The 21,490-nt window shown below is 47.4% G+C and overlaps 1 protein-coding gene across 1 annotated transcript in view; it reads left to right on the plus strand.

Annotated features, from left to right (window-relative positions):
* MYO7B (myosin VIIB) overlaps positions 1-21,490 on the plus strand; it is a 69,228-nt gene that overhangs the window by 15,261 nt on the left and 32,477 nt on the right. Inside the window, exons 5-16 of the mRNA XM_055121242.1 lie at positions 1,525-1,646; positions 3,601-3,743; positions 5,913-6,026; positions 7,533-7,686; positions 10,380-10,456; positions 11,656-11,775; positions 12,036-12,178; positions 13,233-13,443; positions 14,158-14,293; positions 15,682-15,845; positions 17,827-17,964; positions 20,654-20,806. Coding sequence (XP_054977217.1) covers positions 1,525-1,646; positions 3,601-3,743; positions 5,913-6,026; positions 7,533-7,686; positions 10,380-10,456; positions 11,656-11,775; positions 12,036-12,178; positions 13,233-13,443; positions 14,158-14,293; positions 15,682-15,845; positions 17,827-17,964; positions 20,654-20,806 — 1,675 coding nt within the window. The remainder of the gene's footprint in view (positions 1-1,524; positions 1,647-3,600; positions 3,744-5,912; positions 6,027-7,532; positions 7,687-10,379; positions 10,457-11,655; positions 11,776-12,035; positions 12,179-13,232; positions 13,444-14,157; positions 14,294-15,681; positions 15,846-17,826; positions 17,965-20,653; positions 20,807-21,490) is intronic.

Below are 21,490 nucleotides of genomic sequence, written 5' to 3' on the forward strand. Positions count from 1 at the left end.
TTACCCCTGGAGGTGCTCAGGGGACCATGTGGGATGCTGGGAATTGAACCCGGGTCGACCGAGTGCAAGGCAAACACCCTACCTGCTGTGCTATTGCTCCATTCCCCAGCCCCTTGGTTTTAAGCAATTTTAAAAAATTGGTTTTTATATCTATTGTTGTGACATTAATATGTATTTTCCTGTGGACTAGAGAGATAGTTCAGCATATAAGGCACTTATTTGCTTTGCATGTAGTCAATGTGGATTCAATTTTGACACCCTTGAACCTAGCTAGTTTTGATTCTTTTTATTTTATTTTATTTTTTATTTTTATTTATTTTTATTTTATTTTCATTGTGCATCACACCCGGCGATGCACAGGGTTACTCCTGGCTCATACACTCAAGAATTACTCCTAGCGGTGCTCGGGGGACCATATGGGATGCTGGGAATTGAACCCGGGTCGGCCACGTGCAAGGCAAATGCCCTACCCGCTGTGCTATCACTCCAGCCTCTAGTTTTGATTCTTGAGCACAGTACCAGGAGTAAGTCTTAGCACCACTGGGTGTGGCCCCCCGAAACAAAATAAAGACGTCTTTGCTTGAAAATTTTAGAAAACTTCAGGAAATATTCCTCAGGAAGAAAAGGGCTTTTTCTCTTCACTTGTTTAAAATGAACACTAGGCCCAGCACTTGTCTGCCACCTGGTAAACATCTGTGTCATTGCAGTAGTCCTGCGTAGATTTAGTTTTTGATGTAGTTTGATGTTCTGGCTGGTTGTACCATAACTAATCACCCCTATTATGTTGCTTCCAATTGTGGCAATGAATTAGTAACTTTTTTTTTTTTTTTTTTTTTTGCTTTTTGGGTCCCACCCAGCAATTCTCAGGGGTTACTCCTGGCTCTGTATTCAGAAATTACTCCTGGCAGTGCTTGGGGGACCATATGGGATGGCGGGGATTAAACTCGGGTTGGGCACATGCAAGGCAAATGCCCCACCTGCTGTACTATCACTCTAGCCCCAGAATTAGTAACATTAAAATTAGTAATGAGCATAAAGTTTTGTAAAGAAATTAATTTTTTTCTAATTTTAGGGTGACTTCCTTTGGTTAAAAGCAGGAAAGTGCTGAAAGTTCTTTCTAACTACCACAGAATTACTTCCCAAAGGACAGCTGCAGCTTCCCCTCTGGCCAACATACAGCCACTGTGCACAGAGTAATGGCTGCTTCTGGGCACTGCGCCATTGGCTCTGGTCCACAGAGCATGGTGCCAGGGACCCTGGAGCGAGCCAGACAGGACCCGGCTTGCATGGGACTCATAGTGGAGTAGGAAAAAAAGACAAACATACAAATTAACTGACTCCACATAGATGGTCTGGGGTCCCCAAGGGACAGTTTGCATGCATGGGAACTTCTGCATGAGCAGAAGGCATCAATGTTAAGACCAGTTCTGGTCCCGGAAGTAGACTTATAGTGGGTTTTTGGGAAAGCTGAGAGAGGCTGATATAATTGTTATTCTGACTGACAACCCTGAACCCCTTCTGCAGTGGTGAGTCTGGAGCGGGGAAGACAGAGACCACCAAGCTCATCCTCCAGTTCCTGGCAACTGTCAGTGGCCAGCATTCCTGGATTGAACAGCAAGTCCTGGAGGCCAACCCCATCCTGGAAGGTAAGTGGTCACCTGTAGGACCCATGTTCCTCCCCTGAGCCTACAGCTGAACCCTTCCTGCAAGGAGGGCCTCGTGGGAAAAGATGGGATAGGCACTAAACTTTCTGAGACTTCCCGGGATTCTTTAGGACTAGAAGGGGTGATGTCTGTGCAGAGGTTTGCAGGAAGCATCGAGGGAAAGGTGGACGACTTTATAAACCTTTACGAGGTGTGTGCTTCACAGGACCTTATGAAGTTTTCCTCTGAAAAGAGGGCTCAGGATGAAACCAACTGGGGAAAAATCTAGACAGAGTTTTATGCAGAGCTAGTAGCTTTCAGTGCCCTGGGAAGAAGCTGAGCTCCAGGTTGGGCTATAAGAGGTTTAATAACAGGCAAATTCTCAGCACACAAGTAGAGTGGAGGCATGAATGACAGGAGAAACTTTCACACTGGGTTGCTGACAGGATGCTAAGGGAGGAGCAGCACTGGACAGGAAGAGATTCAAGTGGGGATACAGAGCTGATATGTCTTGGTCAACCCCAAGGGGAGCTGGGGGGTGAAATTCCCCAGAAAAGAGTCCTGAAATAGGGCGAGTCAGGCCCAGCACCTCACCTGCTGCTCAGGGTTTGGTGAAGGTGTCCAGAGGCAAGCGTCTTCAAATCTAGGACTGTCCATCACTGGTTAGTAGCTGTCTCATTCCTTTATAATGGAGGCACGATTGACATATCATGACAATTCAGTTTTATGCTTTTTGAGATCATGTAGTCATGTGAGTTTTCCATGATGATCATGACTTAGAATGTCTCTTCCTCCCTCCTTCTCGGCCTCTCTTTCCTGCTTTCTAGATAGAGACCAGATCATCCCAATGCTGTCCAATGCACAGTTCTTACTCCACTGTGTTGCCTTTGTCCATTGTTTGCACTCAATGGTTCTTACCTGGTGTGTCTGTTGCATTATTCTTGATGTCTATCATTCCCTCTGTATGACATTCTCAATTTCTGTGTTTTTATTTTTCCATCTGCATGTTAGAATCTGCCTATTGAAAGAAAAGCAAACCTATCTCAGGTTCCTTTCTGATAAGGTTCTGCCTTTGGGCCCAACAACATTAAACTAGATTCTTCAATTGGGATTCTTCAAGGGGGAGACACAGTGCAGGATTTCCTATACCCGAGTGATTCTCATCGTTCCTTTCAGGAGACTGTATGATATTTTCAAACTGCACAACAACCCATAAGTGGGTAATTGAGTCAGTGTTTTAGAATAAATTAAACAGCATAATTTAAAAAAACCCTCAGCATATGACTTTTGGTAAGAAGCAGAAGAGAATATTTTCTTTTAATCATGTGTGCATGTGCAGCCTGCGTGTCCCAGGACATAGCACAAAGTCTTTCTTGCCATACTCACCCAGAAAAGCCTGCAGAAAGAGCTTCATAAAAAGTATTTCCTATCAAACTTCAACCCATACAAATACCTCCCGTTATGACCTTTCTCTCTATGCCTGAGGCCTGCACCAATGCTTGTCCGGCTCCCTGCAGATGCACCTTCTCAGAAGCAGCCTCCCAGTGCAACCTAAATTAAAATGTGTTCTAACACTTTCTTAGGAGCTATGCTGCCTTTCTCATCACCCATAAAACTAGTTTCAATCTTTTTAGCTTTGCATTCAAGGCTATACTACCTGGCCCCTAAAAAGTTCTACCCGTCCCACAGCTTTCTTCCTGTCCCATGCAGTAGCCAAGTTTCCCCCTTGCAGGCCCCCCTCCCCTCCTCCCTGCTTTCTGACAATGGAGCTTTTACGACACAGTGCTCGTGCCTTCCTTTGAGCCTCTCCTTGGTTAATGCCACTGTCTGGTGCAGTCCCATCCATCCTTTTATTCTGGGTTTCATGTCCTCTGAGAAGATTTCCCAGATGATTTGCTAGAATACATTTTCTCTTCTTTACCCCCATTCATCATGGACCTCATTTTCTGGTCTGCAGCCTTTGGAAATGCCAAGACCGTTCGAAATGACAACTCGAGCCGCTTTGGGAAGTACATCGACATCTACTTCAATGCCAGTGGGGTGATTGAGGGTGCACGGATAGAGCAATTTCTTCTGGAGAAGTCCCGGGTCTGCCGGCAGGTGAGAGCTCCTCTGACAACTCTGGTCCTTGGGGCTACTTTCACCCACTTCAGGATGGGGAACCAGGGGCCTGGGAGGGACTTAAGACTAGTCCCCATTTTCTACTTTCACTCCTCCACTCTTCCTTCTTAAGCCTTAGTTTGCAGCCACTATCAGATAAGAATAGAGTGGAGGAAATCATAGAATTTTCATCCATATGATTTCCTCCACCCTTTGGGGCCTTCTGCTTCTTATCTCTGCTAGAATTAACCCTGCATCCAGACGAGTCCCTAACTGGTGGAGTGTATATTCAGGTGGAGTGGGTGGGGTGGGAGCCTGGGGGGTGCTGTAGCAGAGGAACCTGGGTTACAGTGTCCAAAAGACCACCCAGATAGGAATGAAGAGGTCAGTGGCCTGTGCTGTCACAGAGTCCAGTGTTCAGAAAGTCTTTAGATGTGGTTCCCTATTCCATTGTCAAGGTTCTGAAACCCTTCTGGTCTCCTAAGAAGTGCTGGGAGGGCCTAAGGTCACTGTGAGGATGCTGTGTTCTGCAATGCAGGATTAACAGTTGGGTTTTCAGGCTTGACTGTGTAGTGTTTCTCCAGCCCATGGTGGCCCCCCAGAGCTCTGTTTAGGGGCCGTGCAGGGCTGGGGATCAAACTCAGGATCTAGTGTATGCAAGGCATGTGCTTTAGCCCTTTGCGTTATCTCCCTAGTCTATGATCTTGAAATTCTCAATGCCTTTTAAGCAAGATGCTTTATGTTTTTCTTTTTCACAGGGGTCCCCTAAATAATGAAAGCAAGTTCCAAGGGGCACTCCAACAGAAGTTGGATATCACATAGGATAACATAGTGCTTAACATGTGTGTACATAAACACACATGCAGGCATGCACACACACACACACACACACACACACACACACACACACACAGAGGAAGGTCTGTAGGATTGAGGCTGTGTGTGAGGCAGGATTGACACTGTGTTGTCTTGGGAAGCCTGGTGAGGAAGCTCACTTTCTGAGCCAGGCATCTCCATGAGAGGTAGGTTTATTTTCCCCCACTGTACGAATGAAGAAACAATCCAGAGAAATTCAGTTAGTTTGTAGGGGGTCACAGAGCCTGACTGAGGTGGGATCTCATTGGTACATTCACAGAACTTGTGAACGGGCAGGCCGCTTAACTGCAGGTAAGAAACCCATTCTATCCACGCTAAGGAACACACTAGAAATGTAGGACTGCGAAAGGCCAGACAAAGCTTAAGAGGGTGAGTTTTGTCTGTTAATGTGGACTACCAAGAGACATTTAGATGAAAAATGGAAGGTAGTTGCAGAGCAGTGGATATATTCCTATATTAAAAAGAGACTATCAGTAAGTATATTCATAATATCCAGGCTGGAGCGATAGCACAGCGGGTAGAGTGTTTGCCTTGCATGCAGCTGACCTGGGTTCGATTCCTCCGCCCCTCTTGGAGAGCCCGTCAAGCTACTGAGAGTATCCCACCCACACGGCAGAGCCTGGCAAGCTACCCGTGGTGTATTTGATATGCCAAAAACAGTAACAAACAAGTCTCACAATGGAGACATTACTGGTGCTCGCCCGAGCAAATTGATGAGCAACAGGATGATAGTGGCAGTGACAGTGATGCATGTCTACATAGGAACATAGACCTTCCATTGTTCTGGGTAGACACAGGAGGAATTTGAAGAGGACGAAAGCTCACGTTTTAATGTAGTGTTCTCAGATTGTTTGAATATTTGCAACAGGAATAGTTTAAACATAAATAGTGTTTGAAATACAGTAGGCTTGGCTAAGTAAGTCAGGGAGGCTTTGTGGTCATTTTAAAAAGCATGGAGGGCCGAGTTGACTCTGACCTGAACCCTGATGTGACTCCCTGGCTTGTGACTGAGGCAGATGTGTTCAGAGCTTCAGGCGCAGTGTGGATGCTGGAAAGACCCTGGTGTGGGGCGTTCGCTGGTCCTGGTGGCTGTGGATCATCTTGGAGACCCAGGGTGAGAGCAGCAGCCAGGACAGGCCACCTGTTGGGTCAACGTCAGAGCAGTCACTGGCTAAGAATCCTGGATGGGAGCCAGGATAGGGCTGGGGGCCAGAGACATAGAGACAGCCTTGCCCACCGCTCCCTTAAGCCTCTGGTAGATGCTCACAAGCTCTCTGGATTTCCTTTATTCAGGCCCCTGATGAGCGCAACTACCACATCTTCTACAGCATGCTCAATGGCATGAGTCCGGAGGAGAAAAAGCTACTGTCCCTTGGAACACCTTCCGAGTACCACTACCTGACCATGGTGAGGATCCCCGTGCTCCTCCTTATCTCTCTGCTCCTCCCTCACAGGCCTCTCTGTAACTCTCCCGTGATTGCAGCTCCAGGCTTGCCACAGCCTCCCCCACCTCTCCCCTCCTGCCCTCCACTCCCCCTGCTTCTGTGCACATCACTGCACTCTTCCTCTCAATAGCAAGCTCAGTGAAGAAGACCTACTTGGTGCTTGCTTGGCACTGCCAGAGGTTCGCTCTGAGATGGGCACAGAAGCTCCCCTCTTCTGTGTTCTACTTCACTGTCCCTTTGTGCATGCTTCTGCTGGGATGGAGATGTACTCTTGTCCTGCACAGCTTTACAACTCGTGAACCCAGTTCTACCCCATGGACCTGCATTTGTTTTTTGTTTCTGAGGAGAAAAATGTCACAATTACCCAGTGGATTGTGGAAACTATTTATGATAGCTCTCCCTTCTGAATGTCGTTCTAGACATCGGTCTCTGTAGGTGGTCCTTAAACCGGAATTCAGGAGAAGCAGATCCTTGCTATTGTTCTCAGCCATGTCCCTGCAGCCTGTAACAATGGGTCCCAGCAGTTATCACTCTTCTGTCTAAGTGACAAGGGAGTGAGAAGATCTACTTGAGTGTCTGTCCGGCATAACCTTCTGTCCAATGTTCAGTCCTCAAGGCTTCATCTTCTCTTGCTTGAACACCAGAGTCAGTTTCCTCTGTTATTCTCCCTGTTGCCCAGTCTTTCATCTGTCCTGCAGGCTGGATCCCCTGCTCTATTATCAACCTTGCTGATGGAGCACATCTCCAATGACACTCCAGAGACTCCCCATGGCTCTGAAGCATGGATTCTGAGTCCCTCCACATTCTATTGTTCCATTGTTGATTTGCCCCCTTCACTCAGCCTTCTTGAAAACCATAGGCCTACCTCCCACCACTTTACCTTGCTATTCCCTAGATCTCCCAACTTCTCTCTATTTATTGGCATCGTTTTGAAACTCAGTCTATGGGAAAACACGAGTATCCCTCCAAGCAGCCTTTTCCCACTACTCAGTAGGGCTAATCTGCTGGCCTTTGTCTCTGCATCTGCAACAACCACTGATATGTCATTTGCCTCCTGCCTTCCCTTATGAATATATAACCTTTTGGGCGGGGCCAGATCTTTCTGTTGGACTTTCTGGCAGGTAGCACTGGGCTTGGTACAAGGTAGGCTTTGGAAAGTGTTTCTTAGAAGAATGTTCCCTGGGGAGGGTAAATTTGGTCTTATTTATAGGTAGATAACAAGCAGGTACTCAGGAACTGAATCTTTGGTCACAAAACTTCCAACTGTCATTGCTTGTTGCAGAGCTCAGGCAGGCCACATCTATGGCATCATGATGCTGCTTGGTATTCTCTGAGCATGGTCTACACAGAACCTGTGAAGTGTTTATCAAGGCTTTGACTGAACACCTGAGGCATCTCTATCTTACTGGCTCTCTGAGGGAGGGCTCCTGGAGTAATGTCTGGAAAGCTGAGATGTGTTCTCCTGCAGGGGAATTGTACCTCCTGTGAGGGACTCAATGATGCCAAGGATTACGCTCACGTCCGCTCGGCCATGAAGATCCTCATGTTCTCTGATTCTGAGAACTGGGACCTCAGCAAGTTGCTGGCAGCCATTCTCCACCTGGGAAATGTGAAATTTATGGGTAATCCTATTTTCACCCAAACTATATTCTTTGGGGGGCACTGGGAAAAGAGGAGCAAGAAATCTTTAGTGTTCTTCACCTAAGAGTTCACCCTGGTCCTGTGGTCTAACTCTATACTGGGAATTTACATCAGAAATTTTAGTTAAGATTTTTTTTTTCAAAAATGTATGGGAAAATGTGAAAGGGATAATGTGAAAGCTTAGGTCTTTCCAAAGGAAAAGACCTGATTAATCAACTCTACTTTGATCTAGATCCCGTTAGAGTAAGGATAAACCAGAGTAAATGAAATCATGTGTGAATTTGTAAATTTGTAAATCAGTTTTTAAGCAATGAGGTGGTTTGGGGTTTAAGATACCCTGGTTTGTTGTAGACCCCATGCACCTGACAATCATCTCTGCAAAAAAATAGCATTTACCTAGGTTGTAAATTATTCCTTGCAGTGGGTTTTCAGATACAACATCCAACATGGGGCCAAAAAAAATGGAAAAGGAAATTAGATACCATAAATAAAAATGAAAAAGGAAATTAGATACCATGAAAAAGAGCTGTCAGAAAAATACACACTGGAAATGGTATCACTAGGACTTCAGACATTGGGATTAGCAGAAATAAACTATACGACAACAATGCATGGTTGCCATGTTTAAGAAAAGGCCAACCCTGAAAATTTAGACAGGGACTAGAAAACATAAAGTGACAGTACAGATTTTGCAAGGAACAGCATAGAAAGTCTGTCACTGTAGCACTGTTGTCCCATTGTTCATCGATTTGCTCGAGCGGGCACCAGTAAGGTCTCCATTGTGAGACTTGTTGTTACTGTTTTTGGCATATCAAATATGCCACGGGTAGCTTGCCAGGCTCTGCCATGCGGGCGGGATATTCTCAGTAGCTTGGCAGACTCTCTGAGAGGGGCGGAGGAATGGAACCCTGGTCGGCCACTAGTAAGGCAAACACCCTACCCACAGCCCTATGGACTGGAGCAATAGCACAACGGGTAGGGCATTTGCCTTGCATGCGGCTGACCCGAGTTCGATTCCCGGCATCCCATATGGTCACCTGAGCACCGCCAGGAGTAATTCCTGAGTGCAGAGCCTTTAACATAGTTAAATATAGAGTATTCTTGGATAGAAAGTCTAAAAATGAAAAATTTAGACAAAATGAAGAACTCAGAAAATGGATTTGACAGCCAATTTTATAGATGTTAGGAGGGGTGCAATGAACTGGAAGAAAAGTCAGAAGAAATCCTGAACACAGCATGGATAAACAAAAAGATGAAAAGCAAAGGAGAGTGTAGGTGATGGAGTGATTATAGTGAGAAGATGTAGCAGTCATGTAATTGGATTCTAAAGAAAAAAGAGGAAAATGATAGGAGAGAGGTGATATTTGAAGAGATTATAACTGATTCTAGACATTAATTCACAGGCAGTAGGAAAAGGGCAGACTTCTCAGGAACCATCTCAAAAACAATTGTGTATTTTCCATATGGAAAACATGAACTTGGATCACCACTGCATACTATGTAAGAATGTGAAAAAATTATGAAAGCCCAAGAAAATGCAGCAAGGCACAGCAAAGAACACACATAGTTTGACTACACACACAATCTAAATACAACAAAAATTAGATGCTTCAAACAAAATTTCACACACATAGCTGAAATTAAGTACATATTAGGGATTGCTAGGTAGGTAACAAATAGAAAAAAAGCAAGAAAGTGATTTTGATGGCAATTGGGAGTGTGGTCACCTTTGCTGGAGAAGAACAGGGCCTTGGTAAGATGGGACATTGAAGGACTTTGGGAGTAGTCAAGGTCCTCTATTTCAGCTTTAGCAGTGCTTATACAGTGTGATGTAATTATTTTTATAACACACCTTGTATTTTATGCATTTAAAATATGTGTGCTTTAATTTTGCATATTTTTATTTTTTTTTTAATGAATATTTTGTTTGTTTTTGGGTCACACCCAGCAATGCTCAGGGCTTATTCCTGGCTCTGCACTTGGGAATCACTCTTCTTGGTGCTTGGGGTACCAGTTGGGATGCTGGGGATAGAACCCAGGTTAGCTGCATATAAGGCAAATGCCCAACCTGCTGTTCAATCACTCCAGTCCTTATTTTTACATATTATTAAAGTAAAAAAAAACACCACGCAAGCAAAACATGTGACCTCTTCTTCCCGACAATTGTCTGGCAGTCCAAAGGTCTACCGTGACTCAAACAGGAGGAGCTTGGATTAGGTTAAACCAATTAGGAAACACTGGAAATGGGGCTGTGCCCGTCAGAACGGTTGCTCCGTCGACCTTTGTTTTATGCTACTAATGAGGAAGTGAATGCCCAGGTTTCTGGGAACAGTGGCCATAACAGTGGCCTAATTGGGGCAGATGACTCGTTTTCTGGCTTAAAGTCCCTACTTCTCCCCATGCGCACCAGATTTCTCTCTAAAGAAAGCCTCGCTTTACTGATCAAACGTTGCCTTTGCTGATTGGCTTGTTTGATCTCAACTAAGGTGCTGAGAAACCCCAGGGATGCTGGCTCCTTGAAAGAGGCTCCTGAGAGGGGAAGCACCTCCTCTCACATAGGGCATCCAGTCTCTCTAGTACGGCTTCGGGCCGTGTCCATCCAGTCTCTGACCGAGCCCCTCTTCATATCACTCCTGGCCACACTGGTGTTCACTGTTCCTAATTTTTCCTGCAGCTGCTGTCTTTGAAAATCTGGACTCCTCAGATGTGATGGACATGCCCGCCTTTACCATTGCGATGAAGTTACTGGAGGTAGCTGGCCCTTGTGTCTGCCACCTTGACCAGAGGCCTGGGTTGACAGAGTCTTGAGCCCTGATTCTCACAATCCTTCCAGCCTCCTGATTCTGTCTCCTACCCCCTTCTTCTGGCTCTCAGCTCAGTTCCTGTGCATGCTGCAGGCCCTAGGAGTAGGAATCCTGGGAGGACAGTGTGAGCTGATCATTAACGAAGTAGCAGAAATGAACAGGGACTACACAGAATTTTTGTTTGTTTGGGGGTCACACCTGACTGTGATCAGTGAGGTTGGATTTTTCATTCTCATTCCGTGAACTCCAAACCAGAATCACCTATAAGTGTGATGTGGTGGACAGTGCAATGACCCCAGTGTAAAGAGCCTTCCCCACCCTATGCCTGCCACTCTGTCTCCAGAACCAGGTTCCATGAAACGCCTATAACTGTGTGGAGGACTTGTAGTGTGACAGACACTGCTTCCCCAGAACAATACAACTCATGGAACATTCGTAGGGAACAAAAACACAGATAGGCATGTTTAATTAGAGGAAAAGTCCAATATAATAGCATCATTGGGCCAGGCATTTGAGTGGGGGCAGTTTGGGGACTGCATAGGGCAAAAGTGAGGGTGCTGAGTGCTGATCAAGGTAGAGTAGGAGAAACCTGGGGCCCAGGAAGATGTGTTTGGGACCAGAACCATATTACAATGGATAGGGCACTTGCCTTGCACTTGGTGACCAGCTTCAGTTCCTGGCAACATATGTGGTCTCCCTAGAACTGTTAGGAATGATCCCTGCACATAGAGTCAGGAGTAAGCCCTGAGCATGCCAGGTGTGACCCCAAACCAAAAACAAACAGCAAGATATCTGTGTAAGGCCAGGGAGGCAATATAGCAGGTAAGGCACTTGCCTTGCATACAGCTGACCTGGCGTTAATCCCTGGCACCACCTCAGATGGTTCCCCAAGTCTTCTAGGAGTGATCCCTGAGCACAGAGCTCCAGGCCCACTCTGCTCGAGCCTCCTTCCTGAATGTCCTGACTCTCCAGTGCTCAGCTTGCCCTGACTCTTACCGTGTTGTGCCTGGTCCAGCTCCCATTCCCAGGCCTTGTGTGCAGAGTATGTGAGAGTGAGAGAGGATGAGACATGACCCAGGAAGCTCAGAACCCTGGAGCCAGGCTCTGCTCTAGCAGTCATGACACCCATGTCCCTCCACTCCCCAGGTACAGCACCAGGATCTGCGGGACTGTCTGGTCAAGCACTCTATGATCGTCCGCGGGGAGTTTGTTGTCAAGCCTCTCAACATCACCCAGGCGGCTGACCGGAGGGATGCCTTTGTCAAGGTGCGGGGTTGTCGGGGAAGGTGCAGTGCATGTCTGCCGGGCATGCGTGGCCTGCAGGTGGTCAGCAGGAAAGAGCAGAGCTAGCTGGGCAAGTCTCCACGCAGCCAGTCTCCTAGCTGGTGGCTTCATGCTTCCCATTTTCTCTGGGTCCCTAGCGTCAGTTGGTGAGCTCCAGTGCAGCCTTACTAGGTAAACTTGGGGGGAGGGTCAATCTCCCCACTGTACGTCAAGTCCAGAGGCTATTTTCCATATCTCCTCAGGGCATCTATGGGCACCTCTTCCTGTGGATTGTCAAGAAGATCAATTCTGCAATTTTCAAGCCACCTGACAAGGACCCCAAAAATGTACGCAGGGCCATTGGCCTCCTGGACATATTTGGCTTTGAAAATTTCCAGAAAAATAGGTATGAAGATTTCAGTGCACTGGCTCTTAGGGAATGAAAGAGAGTGGGCTGGAGAGATAGCACAGTGGCTAGGGTGCTTGCTTTGCACGTGCCGACCCAGATTTGATCCCTGGTACCATATATAGTCCCTCAAGTCCACCAAGAGTGAGTCAACAAAGAAAATGAAAAATAAACAGAGGGTCAAGCTGAAGGAGAGTAGTCTTACCATTGGGCTGGAACCAGGAGTCTCACTTCCACCTAATTGTCAGGCTGAGTCTGACATTGATTCTTGGCTGATTCAAGGGTTTCTGAGTTAGAAGGTCGGTGCAGTGCCCCCTCCCATTCACAGATCTGGAAAGAGCCGGACTTATCCAAAGACCCAGGTCGACACCCAGGCATGTTACCTTTCTTGAACTCTGTGATTCTCATGAGCTAGCTCTAAAATCATATGCGGTTAGGGATAATAGTGTAGCATTAATTCAGCCAACTCTGTAGGTGGGATGTCGTACTGGGTAATAGGCAGAAGATGGGAGATTCGTGGGTCGTCTCTGACTTTTGAGTTTGGCAGAAGTAAGATGAAGCAGAACACCCCTGAGATTGTCTAAGTACCCCAGACTAGAGACTGACGTGCTGTCACCAGGCAGTCGGAAAGAGCATCTCCGTGAATGAGAAGGGACCAGCAGACAATTCCAGATTTTCAGAAGCTCCTTTCAATACCTATGGAGCTGGGGCTACTCCTGCACACTTGTCCCCCAAGGCCTGTCTCTGGGTCAGGATGGCAGTCCTAGCAAAGGACTCTGCAGAACCCTTTGGGAGCCAAAGGCAGGAACCTCAAGACATGTTGGATCTTTCATTTATTTCACGGTGGGTGGAGGATGGGATGGTGGCAGAGGAGGAGAGAAGAGGGTAGGTGTGTTAGCTTATACCCTAAGTTCCCTGGGGATGGGCTTGTGCATCGGTGGGCAAACACCTCTGTGGCTGTATGCAAATGCCCAGTGGCCCTGGGGCTTGGGCCACAGCTGCAGGGATAGAGCTCACGCTGCCCCACCCCGCGGCGGGGGTGTTGCCTCCACAGCTTTGAGCAGCTCTGCATCAACTTTGCCAACGAGCACCTGCAGCAGTTCTTTGTGCATCACGTGTTTACCATGGAGCAGGAGGAGTACCGCTCAGAGAACATCAAGTGGAACTACATCGAGTACATTGACAATCGGCCCACCCTGGAACTGCTCGCGCTCAAGCCCATGAGCATCATTTCCCTCATGGACGAGGAGAGCCGCTTCCCGCAGGTGTGTCCCTGGGCCTGCTTCCCTCAGATGGAGGCTTTGGCTCCTGGACCTCATCCCGGAGGTAGAGAGCGCCATGGGGTGGTGCATTTGTTCCCAGGGTCACAAAAATATTTTCCAGGGATGCAACTTGGGAATTTTTCCTAGGGGGGAAAAACTGGCAACCTTGTGTGGTAAGTGTTGGTAGACAAGCCCCAGCCTTCCAGCCTTTCAGATCTGGTTTGCATTGGGCTCACTTCCTTCAAGAAAGCTGCTTTCCTTGTCTTTGCTTTGTCTGGTTTCAGCAAACAATGTTTCAATCATTTGTTACCTAGGAAAAACACAAACCAACAGGAGGCTTGTTAAGTGCCCATGGATCAAGATGGAAGAGAAGGAAATTTAGGTTTTCTACATTTTAGGAGCTACCTACCCTGTGTGGGGTATACCAGTGAGGACGGAGCCCAGAGAAGGAAAGAAAGAAGCCAGGGCTAGGGTACCTTGATAACTGTTTGGGCAGGAGAGATGGAGGAGCCGGTGGTGGAGAAAGGAAAACCAGGTCTCTGCTTTGCACTTTGCTCAAATTCACTGTGACCAAGTCACCGGCCACTAGGCATCAGCTTCCTCTCTGTAGAAAGACTAAACATTCTGAGCACAGTAGGGTTGTCCCTATCAGAGACCCTGTGAGCCTGGTGCATGGACTCTCGCACCTCAGCCCATACGACCTCTGCATTCTTTCAGGGAACAGATATCACCATGCTGCAAAAACTGAACAATGTCCACGCCAACCATAAGGCATTCCTAAAGCCCAAGAACATCCATGATACCCGTTTTGGCATTGCTCACTTTGCTGGCAACGTGTACTACGAGACAGAAGGTAAGGGATGCCTCTCCTCTATACTTTCCTTTTTCCGAATCTGGCTCAGATTCCTGGGAGACAGGGAAAGGGTGGAGATGGGTGGGTGGCTGGTGAGCAGGTCATCTTATAGAGAAATGTGACAGGGCCTGGGATCAGGCCTGAACTTGGTTTCTCCTTTTCATCCATTCCCTTTTAAAAGCTCCTTTATGTACCCAAATACAACATTTCTACAGGCACCCAGAAATTTAATGGGCAAAGTCTGATGAGAGTCCATAGGTGTCTGTCTCACTGTGGGAAACTAGGTCTGTTGGCTAGGACCGCTCGAGCAGAGCTCCACAGCGAGGCTCAAAGTTGATATTCTCACAATTCTGGAGACAGGAAGTCTTAGGTCAAGATGTACTGAATATACACCTGTTCCGGTGTTGCTAATAGTCATTATCCAAGCAGATCTCAGTTACAATGATGGCTGAGACTGCAGAGATGTTGGGAGGAAGGACTGGCTCGGATCAGAGGTCTGCCCAGATATGTACCCAGAGTGCTTGAGACTGGGGAAGGAGATGCATAATTCGCCCTGGGGCTCATAAATGACCACCTGGAGGCATCAGGGACACTGAGAAGTTCCCTTACTGCACTATGAGCCAGGAGAGCATCCTGGAATAGGTGACTTAAGTGGATATTAAAGGATCCGATATTAAAGGATTGGCAGGGTTGACCTGGGGGATTAGTAAGAAAGAGCAGAGATAGTACAGGAATCAACCTGCTTGCACACAGTCTGCTGGGTTTGATCTGTGGCACCCCATAGTGATCTCTGAGCACAGAGCCAGGAGTTAGCCATGACCATTGCCAAGTATGACAAAATAAAACAAAAACAAAAAATTGAAAAAGACCCCTCTCCCCCAAAATAAAGCAGAGACCCCACCTCTCTCCCTGTCAAGAGTACTTTAGTGCAAGAGATGAGCATGGCGTGGGGGTGGGGGAGAGGGACAAAGAAGCTGCACACTAGTGGCAGGGAGAGAGAAAGTGTTCACACAGAATGAAATGACCTGGATTTCAGAAAGGTCTCTCAGTTATGAATCAAGAAATGCGTTTGAAGGAGACAGGAAGCATGTGACATAAGGTGGAAGGGAAGGAGGTGTCTTGGCTGAAGGTGTGGTGAGGATGGTGAGAAGGGGTGGAGAGGTGACAGATGGCTGTGTATGACTTGGTCCTGGGGGTGAGGGTGAGTGTACATGACTCTACTGGCAGGAATGTGAGTCTGAGGGAGACGAGATGAGAAAAGCTTCAAGGGGGCTCTTTGGGGCCCCTGGATGACCTCTGTCCCCCAGTCTACCACCTTCTCTTGCCCTCTGGGTTAGCGACAAAGACTGACGTGGCATGGCAGACTCCAAGCTCTATTTTCCCCACAGGCTTCCTGGAGAAGAACCGAGATGTGCTGAGTAAAGATATCCTCACTTTGGTTTACTCCTCCAAGAACAAATTCCTGAAGGAAATATTTAATCTGGAGTCAGCGGAGACCAAGCTGGGCAACACGACCATCTTCAAGGCTAACAGTGGATCTCAGATTTTCAAGGTGGGCTCCTGCAGGCACCTCCTGTGTCACCTTATGACACCTCAGGGCCTGGCTGCTAAATAGATCTGAGATGGGGAGACGCCATGCTCGGGGTCTGGGTCTCACAGCGTGAAGATCTGAGTGAAAGTACAGCTGAGGTGCGGCTGTTTCCATTTGGGTGGAACATGGAGCAAATGATTGTGTCTGATTTATGCATGAATGATGAATTTTCAGGGTCACAACTGTTTTTGTTAACGGCATTAGTTTTATATATGTATATATACATATATGTGTGTGTATATATATGCATATATATATATATATACATAGCTCCTCTTTGTCTCTGTCTCTGTTTCTCTTTCTCTGTGTGTGTATGTTTGCTTACTCTGTATACTGTGTCTCTGCATGTGAGGTATATGTTTTTCTGCCCTATATGTGTAATTATGCATGAGTGCTGTAGTTTTTATGTGGTATATAGTGTGTGAGATGGACGTGTGTGTATTATTATGTGTGTTTTGTGGCATGTGAGGTGTGTGTGCTGTGGTGTGGTGGCACTAACGACTGTTGGCTGGGGATGTGGGCAGCCAAGTGTCCCTGGTGCTCCTTCCTCAGGACAACCCAGAGTTACCATGAACAAGAAGGGGGGCAGTTCTCCCTGTGCACTCTGTCTTAACCCTTCACAGTGATGCTTCTAGAAAAGTCCTTCTTTTCCTTGGCCACACTGAGGTGCCCTTGACCTCCTCATTTCCCATCTCTGTGGGAACTTCTGAGGTCTCTGTGCCAGGGTCCATAACAGAGTGCCGGGAGACCTTGAGGCTCCATGGACCAAGCAGAAATGGTCCCTGTGTGGAGCCAGACTAGGGTCTCCACAGCTGAGGCTAATGCATGCATTATTTGGGCCATGTGAATCTTCAGAGAATATTTCAAAGCTTCAAGGGGGGCCTGAATGACTCCCCTTGGAACAGAATGACAGTGGTGGGTGGAGAATGAACATTATTTTACAAGCCAGGAGGATAAGAATATGCTGTCATTGTTCATGTCAGTGATTTCACCCTCCTCTCGAAACAAATGAGCCTGAGTCTGGATTGGTGTGACTCGGCTGATACCTTGACTCAGGTACACAAAGGTTAGGTCGAGGAGCAGCAGCAACATTGCCTGAAACACGTGTCTCATGACTGAGGGTGGGACAGTTTTTTCCTCTCTGTGCACCTGTAATTCTGATACTACACTATAGCACTGTAGCACTGTCATCCCATTGTTCATCGATTTGCTCAATCAGGCACCAGTAATGTCTCCATTGTGAGACTTGTTGTTACTGTTTTTGGCATATCAAATATGCCACGGAGAGCTTGCCAGGCTCTGCTGTGTGGGCGGGATACTCTCAGTAGCTTGCCAGGCTCTCGGAGAGGGATGGAGGGATGGAGGATTCAAACCCTGGTCGGCTGCGCAAACGCCCTACCCACTGTGTTATTGCCATGTGCGTCCCTCCCAAAGCTGCGTGTTTGGTCTTCCCCGAATAGACCGGTCTTCGTTAGAGGGTATATGAGTAGCTGAACTCCCCTGCTAGAACCTCCAAACAATTCTGATATATCTACTTAAAATCTATGCACATTTGTTACAATAAATGCCATATAAAAATGAAGGATTAATAAAAGCCATATAAAAACTAGAAATGTATGAGTGAGGCAAAAAGTAAATGTTGGCTGTTCTGATCTTTTCTTCTAAATCTCTTATGTGGGGGTGTAATTTTGTGCACCTCACGTGGGTACATCTAAACAGATGCTTTGGCCCAATTCACCTCTGGATCACCAGTGGTCAGGTATACACATACACACACACACACACACACACATACACACACACACATGAATGAATGTGTAACTGAGTGAACGAAGCCTTCTTTGCCTGTGGGATGTTGGCAGAAACCCTCCCATTGGTACTTGTCAACAGTACCCCGGCTATGCTCCCAGACCCTCACTTTTCCTTCTGTTGCTGTCTTTAGTCTCCAGATAGCAGTAAGCAGAGGTCCACCTTGGCCGGCCAGTTCAAGCAGTCCCTGGACCAGCTGATGAAAATTCTCAACAATTGCCAGCCTTATTTTATCCGCTGCATCAAGCCCAATGAGTACAAGAAGCCTCTGGTAATGTTTCTAGGGTACACCCTGTGCTATGGGGAAGTGGGGTTCTGGCCAGCATTAGGACTCTGTTCCACATTTTGCAGACAGGGGTACTGCAGTAAGCCTGCCAGGCTAGGTCACTGAAGGTCAAGTGATAAAGATAAAGAGTCCTCCAAGGTCACTTGACCTTCAGTGACCTTGGAGGACTCTTTATCTTGTGTGTGGGGAGTACATTCAGTATTCCAGGCTTACTCCTGGCTCTGCACTCAGGGATCACTCCTGGTGGGCGCGGGGGAACTCATGTGGTATTGGGGATCAAATCTGGGTCGACTATGTACAAGACAAGTGCCCTACCTGCTATCCTAATGCACCCGACCCTGACCTGGATGACTCTAAATCATGCAGATCTCAGCCTTGCCATTTGCGTACCATTTTCTCCTCTGTAAAGTTAGCACTGCACCTGCCTGCCTGCAGGGGGCAGCAAGGAACTGGCCTCACAGCTACTGCACGTGTGCATGTGTAAACAAGGGACAACAATCAGTAAGAGGATGGGAGAGACTGACTCCAAACCCTGACCTGAGGTCAAGCAGCCTTTGGAGAACAGTTTAACCTGAATGTGTGGTGGGGTGGAAGCCTGCCGGCCGGCTGCACCAAAGCTGACCTGAGGGTTTGGAGATGCCAGCTGGAGGCTGCCAGTGCCTCCTGAAGATGCTGCCTGAAAGGAGATAAAATGACCAAAAAAAACCTGTCACTGTCACTGTCATCCCATTGCACATCGATTTGCCCGAGTGGGCACCAGTAACATCTCCATCATGAGACTTGTTACTGTTTTTGGCATATCAGATATGGCAAGGGTAGCTTGCCAGGCTCTCCCGTGCGGGAGAGATACTCTCGGTAGCTTGTTGGGTTCTCCGGAAAAAAAAAATCCTCATAAAGGGAAAAATATTACACTCGGCCAAGAGAGAACGCTTATAGGAGCTAGGCAGGGATTCTGGTAATTGCTGGCCCTCATGCTCTTGCTCTTCACTTCAGAAGTCTCAGGACAGGTGTGGACAACTGATGCTCCGGTTTTGTGCTTGCCTCTGTTGGAAACATCTCTGAGACAGTGACTGCTTTGTGCGCAGAGGGCAAACTCTGACAGAGGGGCCAGGAGGTTCCTGGTTCAAATCCCTGTGCAGCCACTTAGGAGTCTGGCCCTCCACTTCCTCCTCAGGCACTTTATCTTTACAACAGCACTAAGTTCCCTGTCACACAGGGCAGTTGTAAAGAATAAAAGAGAAATGCCAGCTTGTAAGAAACACTGAGTAAAAACATACTAGTTCTCCAGGACTGACTGCTTTGTGTTTCCCTGCTGCTTTGAGCTCCATGGCCCCATGTTTCCAGGATGTTGGTGGATTTCCCAGACTAGGGGTGTTCTGGGTTTTCAGAGAATAGAGCCTGGACAATCAGGGTATAGGAAGGCTCTTTATTTTTATTATTTTTATTTTCATTTTTATTTTTTAAATTTTTATTAGAGAATCACTGTGATGTACCGTTACAAACTTATGAACTTTTGTGTCTGCATTTCACTCATACCGTCATTGTTTACCCATCCTTCCACCAGTGCCCATTCACCTCCACCAATGATCCCAATATCCCTCTCACCACCCCCACCTCACTCCCCAGCACCCCACCCTACCTCTGCGGCAGAGCATTCCATTTTGTTCTTTCTCCTTTTGGGTGTTGTAGTTTGCAATAGAGGTATTGACTGGCCTTAGTTTGTATCTTCCAACCTGAATGGGTCAAGTGAAATGAGTCAGAAAGAGAGAGACAGACAGAGAAAGATCACACTCATCTATGGAATAGAAAATAACAGAGTGGGAGACTAACACCCAAGAGTAGTAGAGGTAAGGACCAGGAGGTCTGCCCCACAGCTTGGAAACTGGCCTCACATGCTGTGGGGAAAGGCAGCTCAGATAGAGAAGGGAACACCAAGTAGAAGGCGTTGGGAGGAAGGCTCTTTAAAAGCCAAGATGTTCAGATTCTAGGGTCCGTAGCTCTGACTCCCATGCTCCCGTGCAAAGCATCATGGGAACTGGAGCATCCTCCACTGCTGGCCATGCCTATTCCTAGGGGTGGAAGAGAGTGTCTCTCTCTTGAGTAGAGAGAAGTATTCTTCCACTCCACTAGACTGCAGGAGAGGCAACCCAACAGAATCACTGCCTGAAGAAAGAAATGTTCTTTGGGATCCTTACCTAGCAGCACTAAAAAACCATTTTGAGTAGTACTTATTCAAACAACGCTTAAGTTCCTGCATATCTGTCCTTGTAGATGTCAGTGTCTATTACACACCTTTATCTCCTTGGAAACCTTTTTTCTGTTTTTGTTTTTTTGTCCACACCCAGCTTTGTTCTGCCCTCAGGGATCATTCTTGGCAGGGCTCTAGGGCCCAATGGGATGCCCAGGATGTAAGGCCTGTACCATACCTGCAGCACTATTGCTCCAGCGCCTCATCTTGGAAACATTTTAAGCATTTTCCAGCAACTTTGACTGAATGATTCGCTTTGAAGTAGAACTTTAATTAAACCATGTATTTGTGTGGTGCTGTCGCATTTGGGGACACCCCATGGACTGCTGGGCGACCTGCTGTCACAGATGGTGTCCACTTGCAGGCAGTTTGGTTTCAGGCTTCCCAGCGGTCAGCACCCCGGCCTCTCTCCGCTTCTCTCTGCAGCTCTTCGACCGGGAGCTGTGCCTCCAACAGCTGCGGTACTCGGGCATGATGGAGACGGTGCATATTCGCAGGTCCGGCTTCCCCATCCGCTACACGTTCGAGGAGTTCTCAAACCGGTTCCGCGTTCTGCTACCCACTCCTCTGAGCAGGCAGGTGCGTGTACCTGCTAACTGGACTGTGCTGGATCAGAAAGGGGTTATTCTAGTTTATCCTCAGACCGTTCCTGAAGTCCAAACTTTGAAATCACCTGAGTTCCACCTTCCTTTCCCGTATCTTCTCCCCATCTCCTCTTACTCCCTCTGTATCCTAGATCTGCTGTGGATGGGACTGATTGTGCTTATTCCAGAAGATTCTATAGTTTTTTTTTTTTTGGTGCGGGAGGGGGGCTACACCAGGCTGTACTCAAGGCTTATTCCTGCCTCTGCATTTAGGGATCACTCCTGGTGGGCTTGGGGACCATATGTAGTGCCAGTGATTGAACCCAGGTTGGCTGTGTGCAAGGCAAGCACCCTACCTGCTATTCAATCTCTAGCCAGAAAGTTCAGCAGTTTGAAGAATGCCAGTGAAATGAGGGTGGCAGAGAACCAATCCAGGAAGGAAGTCCTTTCTGATTTGGGCTCCTGAATGTCTGACAGTTACAATAGTATCTCCAAGCTCCAAGCTCTGAAAAGTGTAGTGACCTTTTGGCCTGGACCCTAGACCCCACCTTGAACCTGTGTCCTGAATCTGTTCCCTGCACCTGTGCCCTGTACCTGCTCCCTGAACTTTTGCCCTAAACCTGTGTCTTGCACCTGTGTCTGGGCATGATTGAAGCCCTGTGGGCGGGGGAAGACTGGG

The sequence above is a fragment of the Sorex araneus genome, chromosome X (genome assembly GCF_027595985.1).
Source record: "Sorex araneus isolate mSorAra2 chromosome X, mSorAra2.pri, whole genome shotgun sequence".
Lineage (NCBI taxonomy): Eukaryota > Metazoa > Chordata > Mammalia > Eulipotyphla > Soricidae > Sorex > Sorex araneus.